The following is a 17,668-nucleotide window of genomic DNA, read 5'->3' as shown; positions in this document are numbered from 1 at the left end:
ACTAGCTTTTCATGAAAAGTCAGAAATTTGGGTTTAGTTGTAAGATCTGATTTTAAAGCAATGGCAACTCCCTCAGAATTTTTAAAAAATATTTATTTTTAGGAGAGCGCAAATGGGGAGGGTCAGAGAGAAGGGGACAGAGGATCCCAAGCAGGCTCTGCACTGACAGGCTGACAACAGCGAGCCCTATGTGGGGCTTGAACTCACAAACTGTGAGATCATGACCTGAGCCCAAGTCGGATGCTCAACTGGCTGAGCCACCCAGGCGCCCCTCACTCAAAATTTTTGAAAACATTGAAGTAGTTTTAAAAAAAATACAATGCCTTCTATCCTTAGCTTCTGTCTTTCATCCAATTTCTCTTGATTCTGATTATGTCTTTTATGATTGATCATTCTCAACCACCTTATGAAGGTGGGGAGGGGGCAGACAAATAGGAATCGCTTATTGTGTTCATTTCTATCCCTTGGTTTCTTTCAGAAGGATACAACAGTGTTATTGATGGGAATGTTGGGCCCTGCCCAGAAAATTCTCCTTTGATCCATTCCTCATAAGTGATTTAGTTATTTCAGTTTACTGAGTAGCTACTATGTGCCAGGGGTGGGGTAGGAAGGAGGCCTGCAAGATTCTGAATGGTTCTGGGGCGCCTGGGTGGCTCACTTGGTTGAGCGTCCAACTTCGGCTCAGGTCATGATCTCACAGTTTGTGAATTCGAGCCCCGCATCAGGCTCTGTGCTGACCGCTTGCTCAGAGCCTGGAACCTGCTTCAGATTCTGTGTCTCCTTCTCTCTCTGCCCCTCCCCTGCTCACGCTTTGTCTCACTCTGTTTCTCAAAAATAAATCAATGTAAAAAAAAATTTTTTTTTAAAAAGGATTCTGAATGGTTCTGAGCTGTATGTATTTCGGTGCTCTTCTTCATGCAATGTTGTTGTTTCCAGTCTATTGTCCCTGGGGCATTTAAAAAAAATTTTTTTTTAATGTTTCTTTATTCTTTGAGAAAGAGAGAGAGCATGAGCAGGGGAGAGGGAGGAGAGAGCAGAGAGAGGGAGACACAGAAGCAGGCTCCAGGCTCCCAGGTGTCGGCACAGAGTCCGACGCGGGGTTCAAACCCATGAAACACGAGATCATGACCCAAGCCAAAGTCAGAAGCCCAACCGACTGAGCCACCCAGGCATGCCATCACTGGGGCATTTTTGTTTTGTTGTGTTGTTTTTCAGTTTTATTGAGGTGATACAGTACAATTCACACAGTGTACAAGTTGATGGATTTTGGTAGTTATCTATAATCCTATAACTACCTCCACAAACAAGACCTAGTACAGTTAATTACATTACCCTAAAAAGTTCCTTCAAATTCTTTTTTTTAAAACATTTTTGTTAAAATTTTTATTTATTTTTGAGAGAGAGAGAGAGAGAGTGCAAGCAGGGGAGGGGCAGAGAGAAGAAGACAGAGGATCTGAAGGACTCCAAGATGGCAGCAGAGAGCCCAAGGTGGGGCTCGAACTCATGAACTGTAAGATCATGACTTGAGCTGAAGTCGGATACTTAGCTGACTGAGTCACCCACGTCCCCCTCCTTCACCTTGTTTGTAGACAACTCCCTTCCCAAACCCCTGGCTCCAACAACCCCATCTGCTTTCTGTAACTACGTTTTGGGATCCTACAATAGGTAGTCTTTTGTGTTTGACTCATTTTACTTATTATAATAGGGCATATGTTTGTTGTCATTTGGTATGTCATAAGTCCCTTTGCCTCACTTCCAAAATAAATCCTAAATCTGTCTGTCCACTTACACTGTCTATTGCCTCTTTGCTGGTCTTAAGCCATCCCCCTCTCTTGAACTTACTCTTCCAATGACTTAAACCTAAGCTCCTCACTCTTAGGAGGCTCTTGTACCTCTGTAATCTGTTCTTCAGGGACCCCAAGTGATCTATATAATGTAAGTCAAATTGCATCACCCTCCTTCTTAAAACCCTCCAGTGCCTTCCGATGACCCTTAGTTATGGCTTTATGGTCTGTCTCCTGACCCTTTACTCCCCTTTCCCATATCTCCAGGTATTCTCCCTGGGACCTCCTGCCTTTCAAGCATGCTGGCTTTCTATACCTCAGCAACGTCGTCCCTGTCTTTTGTACTCTTTGTTTTCAGCTTGGAAAACCATTCCCAGATCTTCCTTAGAGTGGTGCCTTCAAGTATCATCTCAGGGACCACCCATCTAAATGCTCTCTCTGCCCCACTCAATTTTTATTGTCAACTGTTTTCTTCTCGAAGCATTTATCATTTGCCGGTCTATTTGTTTACCTGCTTATTGCCTCTCTGCCATTTCTAGAACTCTGAGAGCAGGGACCTTTGGCACTGCCACGATTTCATCTCGAACACTAACTGACAATAGTAAGCAATTACTAAAAATGTCACCAGTGCATGAATGTTTGTATGGGTGGGTCTAAGGAGGTTTGTGCAGATTTATGCATTCTCTCGTAAAGTCTTCTCTATAACCATGGATTAACTTTTCTTGCTAAAAGCGATGGTTATAAAAATTCCTTATGGAATTTTCTCTCTTCAACCTTTTATTGTATTCCAAATTGTTTTGCGCTCTTTAAATTTATTTAAGTAGGACGCCTGGGTGGCTCAGTTGGTTAAGCGTCCAACTCTTGATTTTGGCTCAGGTCATGATCTCACAGTTCGTGAGACTGAGCCCCATATCAGGCTCTAAGCTAGTAGCAAGGAGCCTGTGAGCCTGCTTGGGATTCACTCTCCCTCTCTCTCTGCTCCTCCTCCCCTGCTCATGTGCATTTGTGCACGCACACACGTACTCTCAAAATAAATAAATAAACTTAAAGAAATTTATTTAAGTAAGCATAAATGCAGCATAATCTTTTCTTCAGATGGAATTTGGATGTCCTTAAAAAAATATTTTTAAAAATGTTTTTTTCGGGGCGCCTGGGTGGCTCAGTCGGTTGGGCATCTGACTTCGGCTCAGGTTGTGATCTCATGGTCTGTGAGTTCGAGCCCCGCATCAGGCTCTGTGCTGTCAGTTCGGATCCTGGAGCCTGCTTCAGATTCTGTGTCTCCCTCTCTCTCTGCCCCTCCCCACTCGTGCTCTGTCTCTCTCTGTCAAAAAAAAAAAAAGAATAAATGTTAAAAAAAATTTTTTTTAATGTTTTTCTCTTCATGTTCCATTAAACATTTCAGGTTTCTCATCCTCCAAAAATTTCCCTTCCTAAATTTCAGCTAACTTTTTCTCAGGAGTAAACAAACTTTAAGTCATAGTAAGATGGTTAATTTTCCCTAACGTTTTTTCCCCTAACGTTTTATTATGAAGAACTTCACTACAACTAAATTGGAAGAAATTGTGCAGTGAACACCTAGATATTCACCAACTAGATTCTACAATTGTTAATTTTGCTATATTGCTTTTATCTCATTTTATCGCGTACCTATCCATCATTGATCCACCTTACTTTTGGATACATTTCAGAGTAGATTACAATAATCAGCACACTCAATTCCTTCTTCTCTCAACATACATAGTACTAACCAGACTTCAGTATTTGTTTATGTTTTTTCGGGGTAAATTACGCCTGTAGTGAAATGAATACCTCCTAGATATAACCCCTATTGAGGTACAGAAATTTTCGTTACCTCCAGATAGTTCCCTCATGTCCGCATATCGCCAGCCAATCCCTGTCCATGTCTCCCCCATGGGCAACCATTGTTGTGAGTTTTTTCCTATCCCATAGGTCAGTCTTGCCAGTTTTAAGACTTCATATAAGAGTTTATACAGGATGTGCTCTGTTGTGTCAGGCTTCTTTCGCTCAGTATATCTTTTTTTTTTTTTTAATGTTTATTTATTTTGAGAGAGAGTGAGTATGCGCACGGGGAGGGCCAGAGAGAGAGGGGGACAGAGAATCCCAAGTAAGCTCCATACTGTCGGCACAGAGCCCACCTCGGGACTGGATCCCACAAACTGTGAGATCATCACCGGAGCTGAAATCAAGAGTCAGACGCTTAACCCACTGAGCCACCCGGGCACTCCTCACTTGGTATGTCTTTGAGATTCATCCATATTGCTGTGTGTATTGTAATTTGTTGTTGTGTAGTACTCCATTGGGGGAATATGCCTCAGTTTGTTTATTCATTTTCTTGTTGCTGACACCTGGGTTATTTCAAGTTTGGGGCTGTTAGGAAAACATTCCTTATTAATATTCTTGTACAAATAGGCATATGTTTTCACTTCTCTTGAGTGAAAACATGGGCTTGGTATTGCAGGACCAAAGGGTGCCTATATATTTTGTTTTATAAAAAACTACCAGACCATTTATCCTGAATGATTATAATTGATTAACTTTTTTAAAGAATCATTTATTGTGTAGGTAATACGGTTATAGGGTTAAACTTGAAATTCGACGATGAAAATCTCCTCCTTCTACCACATACCCACCTCTTCTTTCCCGTTCCCATTTCTCCAACGGGTAGGTAAATGTTCTTTTTTTTTTTTTTTTTTTTTTTAATCCTTCTAGATGCTTTTATACATCTACAAATTATAAATAGCTTATACTATATACATAGTTCTACACTTTGCTTTCCAAGAGGTTGTATTTTTGAGTTACCTTGCTTTTGTACCTTGTTACATAGCTTATATATATACACACATTACCTAAACCTGAATACCCCCATATGGATTCTAATTAGATAACTCATATAATGCTTGATCACTTGTATACTTCTTATGCTAATGTACTAGAGTAAGGATATTAAATTCTCCAGTTCACAAGATTTGAATTTGATAACTGTACCTTTAAGGGGAGAATTTTAACCTCAGATTAAAAAAAAAATTTTTTTTTAAGTTTTTATTTATCTTAGAGAGAGAATGAGAATGCTTCTGGGGAGCTGGGGATGGACTGGGGAGGGGCAGAGAAAGAGGGAGAGAAAGAATCCGAAGCGGGCTCCAAGCTGTCAGCGCAGAGCCCAATGACTAACTAACCGCTAACCTCAGACTTTTTTGAACTAAGTAGTTCTGCAATCTTATTTCTGCACTCTAAAACATGAGACTTAAGTTGCAGTGGGATCAAGTTCATTTCCTTATTGGTAACACTTTAAAGACTCGTGGTTTTTATGTACTCAAAACCAGCAAGGTCAGTTTGTTCCAAAACACTTTAGCCTTGATGTGTGTTCTCCATTTAATAATCACGTTTGTTAAGCTGAGGACAACTAATTGACTGATCTACCAGAATCGCAACGAATATTCTCTCATATAATGCAATAACGTCGATGTATGCTCATTTGAGAGTTTCCTGCCACGTCTATCATTGTGTAAATAATGTAGGGGAATTATAGTTGAGGGACTTGGTTTCTTTTAATGCCTGAAGTGTGCTACTTTTCATGAAAACTCCTGGGCATTTCCATTGTAGTTATCAGTTGTAGTTACAAAAACACTTGCAAGACCCACAAAATGACCATAGAAATGTACTCTGTAAAGCCCACTGGTTTATACGAGTACACCCACAGTCTCAAAGTGTTGCTGCTTCTGCTGGTCACTGGGAGGAACTGAGATGACTTAAAAAGGACTACAGCTCTTTATTGACTCACATGGGGTTTGTTCTGGTAAAGCCATCCTAAATTAAAGTAAGTCGAAAATGCATTTAATACACCTGACGTACTAAACCTCATAGCTTAGCCTAGCCTGTAGCCTACTCAAATATGATCAGAACGCTTACATTAGCCTACAGTTGGGCAAAATCATCTAATACAAAGCCTGTTTCATAAGTGTTGAATATTTCCTATGATTATTGACTGCTGTACTAAAAGTGCAAAACAGAATGGTCATATGGGTGTAGGATGGTTTTAAGTGTATTGGTTGTTTCCCTGAGTGACTGACTGGGAGGGCCCGGTATTGTAAGAGAGCATCATACTGCATATTCCTAGCCCAGCAAAAGATCAAAATTCGAAATCTGAAGTATAGTTTCTCCTGAATGAGTATCGCCTTTGCATCACTATAGTCAAACAACCGTAAGTGGCACCACTGTAAGTTGAAGACCTTCTACACAGACTTTTGAGCCCCGACCAAAACTACCTGGGTCCATTAGGGTCCACCACAGGGCAGGGCATCAATATTAGTCTTCTGTTTGTCTTGGTATAAAACTCAAGTAAGTTGTGAGGAAAGGGGAAGATTTTTAGTTGACTAAAAACAAAAACAAAGTATCATCCGCTTGTTCCTAAATTAAACGAACCGAAGGTATTGTGTCAGAAGTATAATTTGAGCATATGGACCACTTGAAATAAATACCCTTCAAAAGTACACTCTGAGAACCACTTGTTAGGAACTCAAAGAAGTGCGAGGGCAGAATGTGCCTTACAACTTGCAGTTAATCACCTGTTAATCACCTGAAGCACAGAGAAGGAAAATACAGCAGAGGACTTCGATCTCTTGATTCTGGTAGGAATTTCTCTTGAAAGAACGGTTACTGAATTCTGAGTCGGAAAACCCAGCTTAAGACCAACCAAGTTCAGGTACTTTCTACAGTTGTGACCTTGCAGAAGTAATTTAACCCTGATGTACCTCAATTTCCTCTTCTAGAAGTGGCAATAGTGATCTTTCCTAGGGGTTTGTTAAGGTCAAATGAATTAAGGCACTTGGAAGTGTTTTAAAGTTTGTTAAAAATAAAAAACAAAAGGGGTGCCTGGGTGGCTCAGTTGGTTAAGTGTTTGACTTCGGCTCAGGTCATGATCTCACTGTTCGTAGGTCCGAGCCCTGTGTCGGGCTCTCTGCTGACCGCTCAGAGCCTGCAACCTGCTTCAGATTTTGTGTCTCCCTCTCTCTGTGCCCCTTCCCCACTCGTGCTCTGTCTCTCTCTGTCTCAAAAATAAATAAAACATTAAAAAATTAAAAAAAAACACCAGTGTACGAAGTTTAAAGTTACTTCAAATAAAAAGTTACTAAACAACAATAAAAGCAAAACATCTAGGAAAAAAGAAAGGGTAGGGATCTAGACAGATCTGGGATTCCAAATAAAGAGCAGGACAATCCCATCAAGTTGTTGCTGAACCGGTCTTTATGTCAGTCTGTTTAGTGTTCATCTTCTAGAGAGAGGGTTTACTGAGTCTGGCCCATTCCAGGTGCTCTTGTCTTCAGCAGGGGATTGTGGGCACCGTGACTGAGGTCCCACCAGATTGTGTCTCATATAAGAGGTGTAGTTCCTGCAGAGCAAAATCAGGATGCTATTGCAAGAAAGAGGAAATGGATGTTGGACAGGCATAAACATCAAGCAAATGCCTCAAGAACAATGCAAATGTCAGCATCCTTTGTGCGCATATAACAATTAAAAAAATATTTTTAAATGTTTATTTATTTTTGAGAGAGAGAGAGAGAAAGCAAGCGGCAGAGAGAGGGTCAGAGAGCAAGGGAGACACAGAGTCCGAAGCAGGCTCCAGGCTCTGAGTTGTCAGCAGAGAGCTGGACACGGGGCTCAAACTCGCGACCTGCAATATCATGACCTGAGCCAAAGTTGGACACTCAACCGACTGAGCCACCCAGGTGCCCAGACATTACGATTAGTTTATCAGAATAATAACATGTGTGGTATTTTGCCTCCTTGACTTCTTGCTACTTTCTTCTCTAACGTACAAAATCCCACAGAGCAAAGACCTATTTTCTCCCCGAATTCCCCCCAGAATTAAAGAAAAGAAAGAACACATTAAGTATCCTTTGGGTTATGGTTTTCATTCTGTTTATAGGAATTCTATTCCACTACTTTGTGTTCTTTTGTTTCAGTGCATGCAGTGCATGAAGTGAGTTGTGACTCCAAAGAAGTCTCATGTGAAAGCAAGAGACTGTCTGCCAAGCAGGGGATGCAAATGCACATTGCATTTGGTAGTACAGCTCCTAGCGTGCAAGGTGCCGTGAAAATACAGTGTGCACAAACACAGAGTGGTGGCTCCTTTATACCTTTTCAGGAGAGTGATGTATTCTTGGTTTCTTCTGGGCAGATTCTGCCGTTCCTGTATCGCTACCAGTCTAAAGAACAATAAATGGACCTGCCCTTATTGCCGGGCATATCTTCCTTCAGAAGGAGTTCCAGCAACTGATGTAGCCAGAAGAATGAAATCAGAGTACCAGAACTGCGCTGAGTGTGACAGCCTGGTAAGTGGCCCTCTGCCTGTGCTCACGGTTCCCGGCTTGGACTGCTGAGGAAATTGTTATGCAGCTGATCATTTCACCCATGCCTTTGTCTTCATCCTACCCTGACTTTCTAAAGTTTATTGTCTCTGCCTCTCCCCTTCCTTCTCTCTGTTCTCATATGTGTAGGCTGTGGTGCAATTGGCCCCTGACTCCTACCATCACCTAATTTTTCAGACAAATGTTTTCACCCACCGCTTCCATTTCCTCCCTTCCCGTCGGTCCTGTGACCTCCCCCGCCCCCATCACGTTGCCTACTGGCCTAATTCCAGTGGCATATTTCCTCCTGTATTCTGGACTTTGCAGTGTTTCTCTCCGTTGATCACATCTTTCTGCGGGTTTCCTACTAGCCTGGTTAGATCATGTGAGGTGTCAAAGACCATGGGAAGATTCTAGATTTTATCCTAAATGCAGTAGTGAGTCACTGAGTGTAAGCTTTTGATCAGGTTTATATTTTTAAGATACTGCTCTGGCATGTGAGCGCAGAATGATTTGGAGGGGGCACATCAGGATTGATGAAGCCAGTTCAGTGGCTATTGGGATGGCTAAGGTAAGAAAGGTGGGTTAGGGCGAGAGCGTTAGACAAGGATAAAGGATTGTTTCGAGGGGTATTTAGGAGAGGCAGTGGAAGGAAATTGGTAACTGACTGGATGTGGGGGTGAGTGAGAATATAAAGTGTCAGAAGAATCCTCCCAGGTTTCTGACATGCGTAGGTGAAGGTGCTGTTATAGGGAGCAAATTTGGAGAAGAATCCACAGAGTTTTAAATATGTTACATTTGAACTGCTAAGGGGGGGGGATAATTATTATATGAAGTCTAGAGATCAAAAGAGAGATTACGTGCTGAGGATCTGAATTTTTTAGAGAACCTTTCTTGATTGTTAATCTATGTTATGTTTTCTTAGTACCCTATGCTTTCTCTTCGTACTATTCATCACCATTTGGAATTATGCTTTTGGGATTTTTTAACATAATGTCAGTTATCCCCACCAGATTTGATTTCCATGAGGGTAAAGGACTGTCTATTTTATTGGCAACTGCGTACCCAGCACTTTGAAAAGTGACTGGTGCACAGTGCTTAATATATTTTTTTGAATATTTATGTAAGACTCCATAATCTGTTCATGGCTGTCTGACTACAGAATGTATGCATGGTCTTTGGAGTCAGACATCCTGGGATCAAACACGAATTCTGTCATTCATTGTGATTTGGGGACGTTATCATCTAAGTATTAGTTCATCTTTTTGTAAAATGAGGGAAAAGATAGTGTTCATGAGGTGCCTAGGTGGCTCAGTCAGTTAAGGGTCCTACTTTTGATCTCAGCTTAGGTCTTCTTGACCTCAGGGTTATGAGTTTGAGCCCCTCATTGGGCTCTGTGCTGGGTATGAATCCTACTTTAAAAAAGAAAAAAAGATAGTGTTCATGCCATGGGATGGTTGTAAGGGAAAATGATAAAACATGTATGGCTTTTAACACTGTCTGGAACATGGTAAATGCTCAAAATCAATAGCTTTTAATATTTATAATAATAGATTATTGCTTATTTTTACTTTGATATGTTTTGTCATCATATAAAATTCAACATGCACAAATCCAAATCACTGTAGTATTCTGTCATCTAGTTTTTATCCCACCTTTGGTGTCTATCAGAAACAAGAATATTCTCTCAATTATCCTGGATAGAAATCCCCTTCCTTTTTTCACCCCTTATATCTGATTATTCACAAGTATTTTGATTTTTCCTTTGAGGTATTTCTTACAACAGTCACTTCTTTTTTTTTTTAATTTTTTTAATGTGTTTTCATTTTTTTGAGAGACAGAGCACAAGCAGGGGAGGGGCAGAGAGAGTGGGAAACACAGAATCTGAAGCAGGCTCCATGCTGACAGCACAGAGCCCAATGCGGGACTCGAACTTATGAACCATGAGATTATGACTTGAGCCAAAGTCAGACACTCAACCAACTGAGACACCCAAGTGCCCCTCTGTCTCTTCCTTTTTATGTTATTCCTCTTGCCAGGAATATTGCCATTCCTTCTTTAAAGTTTATTCTTTACTTTGAAAGAGAGAGAGAGACAGAGAGAGAGAGAGAGAAAACCAGCTGGGGAGGGGCAGAAAGAGGTGGGGGACAGAGGATTCGAAGCAGAGATCTCAATGCTGAGCTTGAACTCACGAGCTACCAGATTGACCTGAGCCAAAGTCAGACACTTAACTGACTGAGCCACCCAGGCGCCCCACCTTCTAGAGCCATTTTAGACTCTACCTATTCTTCGGAGTCACAGCCAGATTTCCATTTCAGAGGCCTGGCCTTAGTATTGGAGTTCCCAGTATCAAACAGTTTCCTATCTACTTGTCTACATGTGGTTTTGCCCCCCTCTATTAGATTATAAGCACCTATAGAGCAAGCGCAGTGGCTTGCCATCTCTTACAATGTCTTCTACAATTTTGTGTCTAGAGTAGACACTCCATGAATTTATCAATTCATTTGTCAGTATACAGTCCCCAAATTTCTAATTTGTATGAAGAATGTTTATCTTTGTTGTTCAAGAAATACAAAGGAAGAACTTTTAACAAAAGTAATAACGAGATGTGAGAGAATTGACGTATAAAGTTGGTTGTTAAAAGTTGGAAAACAGTGTTTTGACAGCTACCTCAATCGGTCCTACTTTGTACATCTTTTAGGTGGATATGTGTAAAACAAGGATATGTTTTCACTTTTCCACTTGCTTTTGTTTTTGTCTTTTGTTAAGCAATTATAACAGTTTCCTTACACGTTAGATTTCATGTTTGAGGTTTAACTTCCGTAGTTTGAGTGAAACGAAGCAGGGTGGGTCGACCACCTTACCACAGCAGTACAAAGCTTCTTTTAGCACAAGATCTTATCAGTTTCTAATGAAACATTTAGTAGAATATGTGTTATTTAGCCACAGACAGCCTCATGGTTAGGATCTCTGAATGTATATCTGGAGGAACAAGGGCTCTTTATTCTGCCTTGGTAAAAATGGACTGTAAGAACTGTCTTTTATGTTTGCTCTTAATGGGGCCATTAAGTATACTGTGTATTGTGAATTCATGTAATACCATTGGATATATTATAAAACCGTGGTATTTATATCTTTCCCTGAGGGACAGGATTTCCTTTACTTACTATGACCGTCTTTAAAATTAAAATCCATCTATTGGCTCTTTTTATCTGTCATTGTTTTCCTTTCCCTCTGTCTCTTTTTACTGTTTTCTTTTTTCTTTCCTCCACCTTGCTCTCTTTTTCCTCTCCCCTTTTTCTTTCTTACTTCTTAACCATCACCAGATTAGGTAATGGCATCCAAAAAAAGTAAATTTGAGTTAATAAATGTCTTTCCACTTTAAAAAACATATGCTTTCTGGAAGAACCAAATTCAAGAACTCAACATTTGGGTCTTCGAAGTATTAGAGAAATTTCTAAAGTGTTATTTGTGATAATCCCTTAACTTTGTTGTGCTGTTGTCATGAATGCATCCTTTTAATCAACTGACCCCACACTATATATGACCTTATTTGAAATAATGAAAGTAATAAAGCTGGATCATAAGACTTCATTGAGCCCCTTTGCAACAGGCAATTTATTTTGAATTTGCTTTTATATAGGTTTGCCTCAGCGAAATGAGGGCACACATAAGATCTTGTCAGAAGTATATAGATAAGTATGGACCACTGCAAGAACTTGGGGAGACGGCAACAAGGTTTGTTTCAGCACAACATAGTTGAATGCTAAATTTGATATGCTTGGGAGAGAAGTTAATAGACTGGAACAGTTAACTGTTTTATTGTGAAAATATGTATGGAGTTGTGTTTAGGCTCTGAACCATAACACCTACTATTGGTAATCATTTTACAAAAGAATTTTGCTTTCTGTACTTGAAAAACTTTGCATGGGGGTACCAACCAAGCGCTGCAGAGATTGGAAGAACTTCCTCAGACAAGTTTGTATTAAGGAAGATCCAAAACTAAAACATGGAACTGTTCAAGTTCCTCACGGCTCTATTTTCTGACTAATAGATTGACGTAGATCCTGGATTCTTTTTCACTCTTCCACTGCCATTGCTCAGTGCCCCAGCTCGTTTCCTCTTGTGTTGCTGGTTTGTCTTTAGAAGGGAGGAAGTGACACCTCAGTATATAGTCTAACAAGGAAGAACAGGTCTGGGGCAGGCGTCTTTTTTGTGGGTAATCTTATGGGGCTGGAGGAAGGATGGAAATGGTTAGTAGGGGCAATGAAGAATAGTGATCATTATTATTTTTTCCTTTAAAAAAAGAGAAATGAATCTGAGCCATTACTCTCTTGATGGCCAGAGTAATTACAAAGGTTGGAGTCTCTCCCTACCAAAAAAATATGGAAATGATTTGTGTTTTCCTGCATGGGCTGATGGCTTTGAAACCATTAATCTAAGTATGAGCTCAGTTATGAATTGTGATATTCAGTAGGAGTGTGACTTTTTTTCCCTCTCCTGAAGGAAAATGTAGTTTTACTTATTTTAAGAAAATGCACTGAAAGCTCAAATTTCCTAACCTGAAAGTCTAGATGATTGCCCCCTTCCTTTGTTTTACTAGAGATTGCTTTGCAAATGTATCCATTTATTGTAGGGTTAGTTTTATACCATGATGTTATAAATTTTAAATGAGTATTTTAGCTCAAAGAAGAGTATGAATTCTATTAGCTTGGTTGCAAGGACCAGTAGGAAGGAAGGACAATAAATGGGTTAGGAAAATGTATGCGTTTGATTGTAAGGTTGTTAGCCTTTATAAAAATATAAAAATATATCCAGGCTAATTTAAATCCTAATTTCTTCTGCTAGTTAGAATTAAGTAATAAACAAAATAATAGAAAATGAGGAGGGTTGTTGATTAATCAGTCTTCTAGGATGGAGTAAGATTTGCATTTAAGATAGAAATCTTTGCTTCATAGAAGAACTTAACTGCTGCATGATTCAAATTTTTAAAATTCTTAAGGGTATAAGTCTTAGGGAACAGGAAGTTATATCTATGATAGCAAGCAAAAAATTTCAAGCCTCCATATTGTACCTATGCGTTTAAGGCAACACTGTCCAATAGAACACATATGTGAGTTTATGTTTTCTAATAACCACACTAAAAAGGCAATAAGAAACAGCGAAATTAATTTTTAGTGTATTTTATTTAACCAAAGGTAGCTTAAGTGTTACCATTTGAACATGTAATCAATATAAACATTTTTGAGATATTTTGCTTTTTTTTATATTAAGCGTTTGAAACTCACAGTGCATTTTGTACTTCCAGCATCACTCAATTTCAATAGCCACATTTTAAGTGACAACAGACGTATATGGCTAATAGCTACTGTACTGGACAGCACGGACGTAAAGGTCAAATACTCCTTATAGTCACCTGTAGCAATATGCTGGTGGGGCTGAAGAACAAACAACACCCAGTTATGTTTCCTGAATTAGGAGAGGGAGGAAGAGAAAGAGAAAAAGTAACCCAGGGACAGCTGGGTGACGTGGTCCCGGTTTGTCAGTAAATGGGTGCTCAGACTGCACTTCGCTTCCAAAGAGAATAAAGTGCTTCACGTGCTGCTCTAGCCGTTTCTCCACGGTGGCCCTGGGAGGATACTTAACTTTTCTCCATGAGAAAAGGCATAGGCATCTGACCATTATCAGGATCAGAAAAATAATGTCAAATCTGGAAGTTTCCAGAACAAGGGCTGGAAACTAGATCCGCCTACGTTCTATTGCTTAGCTCTAGTTAAATGCTAGCAATTTTAGTCGTTTTTGTATTCTGTGCAATTTCCAGGTGTGTATGTCCATTTTGTCAGAGGGAACTGGATGAAGACAGCTTGCTGGATCACTGTATCACTCATCACAGATCAGAAAGGAGATCTGTGGTAAGGAATTTTGTTACTATATACTTCTGCAAAGTCTAAGTTCGGTATACACTAGAAATCCATTCAATAGGCTTCTGCTTGTAGATATATTATGAAAGATAGTTTATGTCAAGGTTGTGGTAATTCTGTGACTGTTAACAATATGTGAGTGGTAAGAATTACTAATGTGCAATCACTCGGTCATTTATGAACTTAGACATTATCTCTTACAGATAATTATGGGCATAATCAACTAAGACGATCAAAACTACACAGCTAAAATCGAACTTGAGTATACTAACTGTGGTCACGTCCTAAGTTAAAAACATTTTTTAATAATGCAAATAAGGTTATCACAATAATTCACTAGAAATGAGCAGTAGGAAGTTATTCATCTTCAATCTGTTGTTTTATTTCACAGTCTGAGTATTTATCCATATGCGTGCACAATAAATATACATATTGCTTATCATTTCCTAGGTTCACTGCGATGCTTCCTTTTTTCTTTTCAGCCTGGCATTTTAGTTCTGCTTTGCAGTGTAACTTTTATGATTTTCATTTTGGTATAGTTGTGAGGGAAAGCAGGGTGGTGATGGGTACATTACTTAGCCATTTTACTATTTTTGTACCCTTGTTACCAATTTTAGGATGTGAATTCATATTGTACATTTGAACTCTTCCTTCTATTGGATTTTTTTTTCCTGAGAGGAAATCCTTAGATTTATCTTTCTGGGACCAAGAGAGCAAACTTTATAATAGTTCTTGAAATATACTTCTAAAATGCATTCCAGAAAGGTTGAGTCAATTTATATTTGTGTAAGCGATTGATGAGTAAACCACCTTCATCTTAACCTGGCCAACAGTGGGTACATTTACTTTAAAATTAAAATAAAAGGGTCGCCTGGGTGGCTCAGTTGGTTAAGCATCTGACTCTTGATTTGGGCTGAGGTCATGATCTCGCAGTTGTGAGATCCAGCCCCATGTTGGGCTCTGAGCTGACAGAGTGGAGCCTGCTTGGGATTCTCTCCCTCTCTCTCTGCCCCTCCCCGCCCTCTCTCTCTCTCTCTCTCTCTCTCTCAAAATAAGTAAATAAACTTTACTTTATATTTTTTAAGTTTATTTATCTTGAGAGTGACAGAGACAGCACAAGTGGGGGAGAGGCAGAGAGAAGAGAGAGAGAAAATCCTAAGCAGGCTCCACACTGCCAGTGCACAGCCCGACACAGGGGGAGCTCTAACGCACAAAGCTGTGGGATGGTGACCTGAGCAGAAACCAAGAGTGGGACGCTCAACTGACCGAGCCACCCAGACACCCCTAAATAAATAAACTTTTAGAAAGAAAGAAAGAAAGAAAGAAAGAAAGAAAGAAAGAAAGAAAATTAAAGGTCTAGCAGATATAAAATGATACCTCGAAGATTATTTTGAGTTTTATTTTAGTTTTATGTTATATATATATGTGTGTGTGTGTATACACACACAGACATATATGTATGTGTATCATTTATATAGATATGAGTTTTGTTTTGTTTTTTAATTTGAATTTTAAGGTTATTTTGCTCCATAAAATCCTTTTGGAAAGTGATGAGATTGAAACATAGGTATATTAGATAGATAGGTGATAGATAGATAGATAGATATAGATAAACAGATAGATAGATACAAGGATAGTTCTCTCAACAATCCTAGAAGATAGGTGTGATTACCTCCATTTTACAAATGATAAGTTGAGGCTCAGAGAAGTTAACTAAGTCTTACAAGGTCACACAGCTGTTAAGTAGCAGAGCCACAACTTGAACACAGTAGTCTAATTTCCAGAGCATGGTCGACCCCTATGATCTACTAACAGGTTCACAAGAAAAGCCACACAATATGATCAAAGATATTTGTTATTGATCCTAATGGCTTAGGCATTTTGGTTCTTGGAATGGCTTGATATGTGTTGGGAGAGCAGGGGAGACTGTCACGGGCTTTTACGGCTTGTAAGTTGCTCTGTGGGAGGAACTGGGCTAAGGAGCTATGTTATGATAGGTCCCTGGGGAGCTAGAAGAAGTTAGAAGAAAGAGTTAGGATGGCATAATAATAGCTACCATGTACTGAGTTCTAAGTGCTTCCTTGTCTGCTGACTACCCTGTGGAGGTATTATCACGCAGCCTGAGTCCTAACCACTAGTACCCAAGTGCTACTCTGACTGGAGGAACACCAGGTGCCTTGGGCCTTGGTCTTAGGCTGCATCACAGGAGTAATCTGGGGCAGGCCGTGTACTGGTCTGTCCATTGGTACTGTGTACGTGGCTCCAACAGAAGCCCAGTCCTCGTGCTCCTCAGTTTGCCTATCAGATTAAAGGTGCCCATGGAAGCTAGGTCTTCCTTGATTTAGAGGTCGCAGACATCATTGAAGAAAGCCGACCCAAGGGCAGAAATAAACCAGAAATGGTGGGATCAGATTGCCCATAGAATTAATAGCTGAAACCTAGCTTTAGAGGAGATCATCTTTGGTGCAAATCCCATTAATGTCTTCACCTCTGTGTCATCATTCCTAAAATGGGGATGATGATGATAATGATGCCCTTTTCACCGGGTGGTAGTAAGTGAGTCAGGTGATAATGGTGGGCTACTACCACTTTTGCAACTACATAAAACCAAGGCCAGTGGAGATTTCAAGGAAGCCGTGTACCCTCACTGTTGGGGAACCCAAGCTGGAAGGGGTGTGAAGTAATGAATTTCACAAGACCAGGATGCAATTGTGGCCTTGAGGCAGGAGCAGATTGTTCACAAAATCCATGGTTCAGTAATAACACGAGGGCCGTCTAGGTGGCTTCTAGCACAGAAGACCTTCAGCTTCCTATGTTAATGTTCCATGCTTGAATAGGAAATCAAGACAGGTGTCACTCTGAAGGATCTAGAGCCACTAGAATTCAGGAGATATGCTTTGATTATGAAAAGGCTGGAAGCAGGTACTGTGGCATAGTTGAGGTTCACATGCTTAGGGATCCTCAGTCGGGGAAACACCTCTCGGAGAAGTCCTATGTCCAAGGCTGATTCTGGACTGGTTTGGAAGTTAGCAAGGAATCATTGCTTTCAGGGGCAGGGTTGCTGGGTTTGCTTGTAGATAAGATCAGTGACATCATCTGACCTATCTGGCATAAGAAGTTTCATGGCAGTTAGAGATTTGAGCAAATGATTCTGCCTTCTAGATAAAATTAGATAATTCAGAGATCGAACCCCAAGCAACTAATCTTTTCTTTCTTTTCGTAAGACTGGGGTAGTGGGTTAAGAACATCAGGGAATTTTGAATTTTCTCACATGCAGCTTTAAGAACCAACAGCTCCTTGGGGTGCCCGGATGGCTCAGTCAGGCAAGCGTCTGACTCTTAGTTTCAGCTCGGGTTGGGCCCTGCACTGACAGCATGGAGTCTGCTTGGGATTTTTGCTCTCTCCCTCTCTGCCCCTCCCACACTTGTTCTCTGTCTCTCAAAATAAATAAACTTAGAAACAACAACAACAACCAACAGCTCCTTTTTGCCACACAGTAGTAATATTCTGCAATGTTTTATTAAAATTTTTTTTAACATTTATTCATTTACGAGAGACAGCACAAGCAGGGTAGGGGCAGAGAGAGGGAGACACAGAA

General features: G+C 40.2%; 1 protein-coding gene across 3 annotated transcripts in view; it reads left to right on the top strand.

Moving 5' to 3' along the window:
* The window catches only part of RNF125 (ring finger protein 125), a 41,254-nt gene that overhangs the window by 11,411 nt on the left and 12,175 nt on the right, over positions 1-17,668 (top strand). For all 3 annotated transcript variants that reach the window (XR_007455271.1, XM_049619545.1, XM_049619546.1), the window contains exons 2-4: positions 7,981-8,134; positions 11,793-11,887; positions 13,971-14,061. Coding sequence is in view for 2 of the 3 variants with exons in the window: in XM_049619545.1 (XP_049475502.1) it covers positions 7,981-8,134; positions 11,793-11,887; positions 13,971-14,061 (340 nt within the window). In the remaining variant the exon portion in view is untranslated. The remainder of the gene's footprint in view (positions 1-7,980; positions 8,135-11,792; positions 11,888-13,970; positions 14,062-17,668) is intronic.

This window comes from Panthera uncia (assembly GCF_023721935.1).
Source record: "Panthera uncia isolate 11264 chromosome D3 unlocalized genomic scaffold, Puncia_PCG_1.0 HiC_scaffold_8, whole genome shotgun sequence".
NCBI classification, from domain to species: Eukaryota; Metazoa; Chordata; class Mammalia; order Carnivora; family Felidae; genus Panthera; species Panthera uncia.
The sequence above is the reverse complement of the archived record's forward strand: the minus strand, read 5'-3'. Positions and strand labels throughout refer to the sequence as shown.